This window comes from Dermatophagoides farinae, unplaced genomic scaffold (assembly GCF_024713945.1).
Source record: "Dermatophagoides farinae isolate YC_2012a unplaced genomic scaffold, ASM2471394v1 contig4, whole genome shotgun sequence".
NCBI classification, from domain to species: domain Eukaryota; kingdom Metazoa; phylum Arthropoda; class Arachnida; order Sarcoptiformes; family Pyroglyphidae; genus Dermatophagoides; species Dermatophagoides farinae.
In genome coordinates, this window is record NW_027461519.1 from 40,693 (window position 1) to 46,913 (window position 6,221).

The following is a 6,221-nucleotide window of genomic DNA, read 5'->3' on the forward strand; positions in this document are numbered from 1 at the left end:
GGGGGTTAAACATATAAAAAAAGAAAAAAATATTTATGCCGAATTCGCAATGTAAAGTTTATTGTAGAATCCGGAATAACTACGAAGACGACGAAAAATTTTCTTTTGATTACACCCAAGACTTGGTCAGAATAGACTCTATTAAGACATGCTATTATTTTGACCACGTGTTCGACGACTTAACAACTGATGAAGAACTTTACGATTGCACTGCAAAAAATATAGTCGACGGATTATTTGGCCAGACTAATGGAACTTTGATCCTGTATGGACAAACTGGGAGTGGAAAAACTTATTTGATGGGATTAGAAAATGGCCAGCGAGGTTTGATTTACAACACTTTTTGCGACATATTTGATCGATTGGCTAAATTGCCCTCAAATGATATTACACATAAAGTTAAAGTGACTTTTATCGAAGTCTATGGTAACGATCTTTACGATCTTTTTGACAAAAATCCTGTTAAAGTTCCTATAACTTCTCCTATTATCGAGGATAAAAATCATTTCATGCAGTTACGAGGATTGACAGAACACATTGTTACTAATTTAGATCAGGCTGTAAAACTTACTCAAAACGGCATATCTAAAAGAGTAACATACTCTCACCAACTTAACGCGTATTCCTCTCGCAGTCATGCCATTTTCAATATATATTTGGAATCGACAACCACCTGGCAAACTAAATTGGCGAAACTAACTTTAATTGATCTCGCTGGAAGTGAACGCGTCAAGCGTACTAAAAGCTTAGGAAAAAATTTCAGAGAAGGTATCTATATAAATCAAAGTTTACTGGCTTTGGCCAAGGTTATTAAACTGAAGAGTTCGAACCAAAACAATGTGCATGTTCCGTATCGATCTTCCAAACTAACGCGACTCCTGCAAGATACGTTAGATGGCCGCAGCAAACTTAGCTTTATAGCTTGTATAGACTGCAGAATTGATAATTTGGGCGAATCTTTAAACACTTTTCGCTATGCAAATCAAATGCGCAACATCAAATGCGATGATTTGAAATCTCGAGCAGTGATAATCGATACGGCTGAAATCAATCGTAATTCACAATTTAAACACATGGGCACAAACTATGATGACGTGCTGAAAGAACTTAGCTTCTACAAACAAAAATATTTTGAATTGAAGAATGTACATGAAAAAACAAAAGGAATACGCAACAATAAATATTGTCATTTAAACTCTCATAACTTGTTCAACATGTATTTAAAACCAGATGACAAGTATAGCTTTGAAACAAAAAAATCTCAAATCGTCACTTACATTAACCAATTATTAGCTAACTATACTTATGAACAACAGTTATGGCTTGAGCATTATAAAGGATTTAAAAATAACATAGATTTTCAAGAAAATACAAAATTAGATGCGGATTCTTCAAATAAACGTTGCTTGAACAGCAACAATAAAACTTTCACTCCTTCCAACTCTAGTATTAAATACATGAAACTACTCGAAGAAAAAATAAAATACATCAATAGAAAAATTGGATATTATCGGACTGAACTATCAATATTGTTAAGTAACTCTGAAACCGAACCTTCGATTGATCATGATCGAAGTTTTTACGAAAAAAGCCTCGATGCTGAAATAAAAAATTATGAGGTCCTGCATAACTTTGACGACGGTCATATCTCCGAACCTTTTGACATCAATCAAAAAGTTGTAAATACAATTAAACATAATACTGCTGTGCCGTCAGACGAATCTTTCTTAAAACAAAAACGTATTCTCACCGATTTAATCAACTACCGCTTTGCTCAGCATATTAAAATCAATTTGTTATCAGATATCAATTTTAAATTAGAATCAATTAAAATAAAGTACAACACTTCTGACACGCCAACCCTGTCGGGCAGTGATTCTATAAAATCGCTGATTTATGAAGCTAATGTGAATGAATTTGAAAAAAAAAAACTCACATTAGAGGAAGAACTTCTGAATTTACAAAAAGACATTGACAAGTATTTAGAAGAAAATCAAAACGCTATAATGTCTGATCTTTTTCAAATGTACTGTATAGCTTTTGAATGTTTAAATAAACAAAAGCTTCTTTTGCATTATACTTCGCTTGATGCAGTGAAACTGCTCGATGAAATCGACCTGCTCCGTAAAAACTTGTCTTTTGAAAAAAATTTACGCAAACGAAAGGAATTAGAGTTGTATAATGAAATGTTAGACAACGAAATAAAACACACGAAAGACAAGCTAATGCTTTTAAAGAATGATCAGTCTACTTTAGAAATAACTCAAGCTCCCAGCGCAGAAAATTTTCAAAACGATACAAAAGTATCTACCTCAATTACTTTACTGGAAAACAACTTAACTGAGATTCAAGCAAAAAAACGTATTTTGGAAAAGTTTTACAACTACGATAACATTGAAAACCAAATTGAAAAGAGATTAGAAGATTTAGGTTTATCTAAGAAAAAAATTAAAACCGAGAATACCATTTACAACGAGCTTAATTCTACGGATGAGTTTTTTCTCGACGATTCTGATTTATTCAACTCAAAAAAACCTACGAACTCGAATTGCAATCTGGATGTATTCAAATCTTACAACTTCGAAGATATGATTTTTATTAAGTTACTAAACAAAATTTTGTTTGTGGTTAAAAAAAATAGTTGTAGTTGTTATTCAGTTACCGAAAAAGATCTTATTTTTTGTTATGAATATTTGATAATGTCAAATAATATATTCGAAATTGTCTATGTTGAAGAAAAAAGTAAGTATTGTTTGGTTGCACAGGAAGGAGTGTATATCGTTGATCTGACTAAAAAAACAATTCAATATTTTGAACTATCAAAGTCAACTCACTTAACCGCTGCGGTTTATATACAGAAGTCTTACGTTTGTATAGCATTTGAACATGAAGGCTTACGAATATATAATATAAATCAAGATTTGACTACCCCTGTTTGCAAAATTCCTGTTCGTGAAACCAAAGTTACTGCATTATCGTATATTAAGATAGCGAGCGAGTCAGATTGCGCAAACGTTATTCCGGCAGCTGAAACTTCGTATCTTAACGGACTAATATTTGGAAGCGAGTCGGGTATAATAAAAATATGGGATACTGGTTGGAAGTCTATTTCTGTGATGCCATCAGAAACACCAGTCACTAATATAAAAATTGACGAATCGTTCTTCATTATCGATGTTTTTGTTACTAAAAAAAATATGAACGATTTACTACATTGGAGAATCGATAGATCTACTTTAGAAATAATTTCGTTGCGAGATCGACCAGCTAATGACAAAAAAAAATTTCGTCAGTCTTTATGTCTGTATGAGAATGCTTTGTCCAGTTTTTCATGTGTAGATTGTACACAAAAAAATGTTTTTTGTGGATTGTCTGACGGCAAAATCAAATACGGAAATTATTTAAATCGTAGCAGTACAGAACTTGTCGATGTATCTGAATTCGGTTCTTCTATTAACAATATTTTTATAGTTAATTTAAATCTCATAATTATAGGGTGCGAAAATGGTGCGGTATTTTTTGCTCGGTTTTCTAAATAACTAAAATTAACTATTGTGTCAGAAAACCAAATTCGCTTTATAATAAGCAACATGCATAATTTACAGCTCAGAATTTAAATAGAAAATTACAAACGAATACCTCAAAAATGAACGATTTTAAGTTTACTAAGGACGACGCGGTTGACGATGAATTAATACAGAGCTTTCAAGAAGTTTTTTCTTTGCTTGATCACGATAAAGACGGTGTAATATCAGTATACGATTTAAAAGTTATACTAAGTAAGCTCAATCACGACGTTTCTGACGAGGATGTTACCGATTTGATGAAACAAATCTCGCAAGGCGGAGAAAGTTTGGATTTAGTTGATTTTATTATTTCAGTGGTAAAAAAAAACAATAACTCTTTATTTGAAGAAGAATGTAGGTCTGCTTTCCAAGTTTTCGACAAAAATAACGATGGAATTTTAGATTTTTTTGAGATATCCAATGCACTTGATTTTATAGGCGAACCACTTACTAATGAAGAAATAATGGAAATTTTATCTAAAACCTCAAATCCCACAGGCATAACGTACGACGAACTTTTGGGTTTATTCAATAGTTATCAATAACTTATCGATTAAAAACGAATTTATTTTTGACTCTGCTATTTGAGAATAAATAATTTTTTGATCTAAATAAGCCTCGGGCTGTTATAATTAAAATTGGTTTGATAACAATGAAGCATCAATTATCATTGATTATAAGCTTGCTTCCTCATGTTATTGCAGTAACAACTCAAGCAATTGAAACAATTCAAAACAACATCATGTCACGTAAGTGTTTACTCAGCTGATAACTTTTCAGCTGATTCGTTAATTAACATTAAATTACATCCACCACAATTAACTGAAACACAAAATCAGAAAGATCTAGGTAAGTCAATTTTTCCTAGTCAATTGTAGACGCTCTAAGCACAATATTTAAAAGCATGTTAGAAAATAACTTTAAAAACCTCACCCATGGAATTCAAACTTTGCAAGACGATTTTTACGAGAAAACATTGTAAGTCACAAATACATGTTATTTCAGCCAACTGGTAAAAACAGGATTTTCAGTTTATCAGCAAGATGAAGATTGACAAAGATTTGTTTGGTATTATCATTTGAATAAATGTTAGTTATTTAAAAAGGGTATGCGAGAGTACTTATGTAGCATGCAACATAAATTATTTATAAAATTTCATGTAAATAAACTCAAAAGTTGTAAACCACTCGTTCCAAAAAGTTTTTATTATTAATACAACTTTAAAACTCTTACAGCAGGATTAATGAGAAATACACAGCTGAAAATTCAATCAGGCAGTTTAAACTTGAATGCATTTCAAGATTATCACTGTCCCATGCTAATTTTGCCGAAAAGTTCGCTAGACCAAGAGTTCTTAGACATAGAAGATGCTTTAACAGACGAATCATTGTCGAATTATGATAAAGAAGAAAGAGTTACAAAAAAAAAACTTGATTCCAAACGAAAAAGTTCGTCTCTGTTCACAGAAATAGATAATTGCTCGAATGATTCAGTTAAGAATGACGATCAACAAGACTTAATCATGCAACCTTCAATACAATTTAATACAGAAAAAGTTAATAGAATAGATTTAAGTCAGATCAGCTCTATTAGCAAACTTTTACACCAGCCCGTATCGCAATACTTAAAATCTTCCAGCGGTATAAATAAAAAGATATCTGGTGCTCGATTAAACACATATAAAAGTATTATGATGGTTTGGATACGTTTTTTGCCAAGAATACTTGAAGATTGCATGTTTCACATCCTTCATGAAAACCAATTCAAAGCAATTGTTTTATTAGATTTGTTAATAAAAGAAATAAAGGAAATTAGTTTATATTTCGCAGTGGATCACATAAAAGAACTCGACACTGTTTTTAAAACAATTAACGATAATAAGAAACTCAACTCCGTCATTGATCTTGACATTATCAAAGAGAACAACGAACCACCATTGTTCAAGCTATTATATAATGAAACTTTAAAAAAATATCTGACTTCCGCGAAAGAACTCTTTCAAATAGCGGTCAAGAACTGTTCTGAAGTGGAAATATCTATTTGCATCGATGCAATCAAACTGTTTTTATCTATGGTGTACGCCAAATCATATGTAACTTTGTATGAAAGATGGAATTACTTCATTGACATTCTAAAGCTTTTCCAGGTACAAGATCGTTTAGACGTACAGTGGGCAGCAGTTGATCTGTTGCAATCTACTACGATTGTTGCGTGGAACAAGTTACTAATCAATTCCATACTTACGAACGACGATGAGTTATCAGATAAGCTGCAGTTAAACAATACTTTAGTTGAAAGCCAAACGCAGTCAGCTAATTTGTTTCCACTTTGGTCCACGATAGATTCCGACACAGGCAACAGTTTGGAATCATTACGCAGTCTCAGAAGCAACATAAAACTTAACACTCAAAACTCTCAGGTACGTCAGATCACGTCCCGTAAAAAAAATCGACACTACATCCAAGTACGACTTCATATTATGTTTCCTAAACTTATTAACAAGCCTACAATTACGCAATGGAAAACTGAAATTAAACACGGTATCACACTTTCTCATATAATTGAAGCTAGCGGTATGGTTTATTCGAAAGTGCGCACTATTTTCAACCGAGACATTTTATCAATTGCAGCTTATCTCGACAACTTCGAACGCTT

General features: G+C 32.3%; 2 protein-coding genes across 2 annotated transcripts; both read left to right on the forward strand.

Annotated features, from left to right (window-relative positions):
- Positions 1 to 299: 299 nt before the first annotated feature.
- On the forward strand, positions 300 to 3,582 carry LOC142598018 (uncharacterized). Its single transcript, XM_075735000.1, has 3 exons — positions 300 to 1,053; positions 3,496 to 3,512; positions 3,562 to 3,582. Exons 1-3 carry the CDS (start codon positions 300 to 302, stop codon positions 3,580 to 3,582), a joined length of 792 nt encoding a protein of 263 aa, XP_075591115.1.
- Positions 3,583 to 3,646: 64 nt separating this feature from the next.
- LOC142598019 (neo-calmodulin-like) lies at positions 3,647 to 4,111 on the forward strand. Its single transcript, XM_075735001.1, has one exon. The coding sequence runs from the start codon at positions 3,647 to 3,649 to the stop codon at positions 4,109 to 4,111; it is 465 nt and encodes a 154-aa protein (XP_075591116.1).
- The last annotated feature ends 2,110 nt before the right edge of the window (positions 4,112 to 6,221 follow it).

Bases quoted from the DNA above. Each gene is read 5' to 3' on its own strand.
- LOC142598018 (XM_075735000.1), top strand. From the start codon at position 300: ATGGGATTAGAAAATGGCCAGCGAGGTTTGATTTACAACACTTTTTGC.
- LOC142598019 (XM_075735001.1), top strand. From the start codon at position 3,647: ATGAACGATTTTAAGTTTACTAAGGACGACGCGGTTGACGATGAATTA.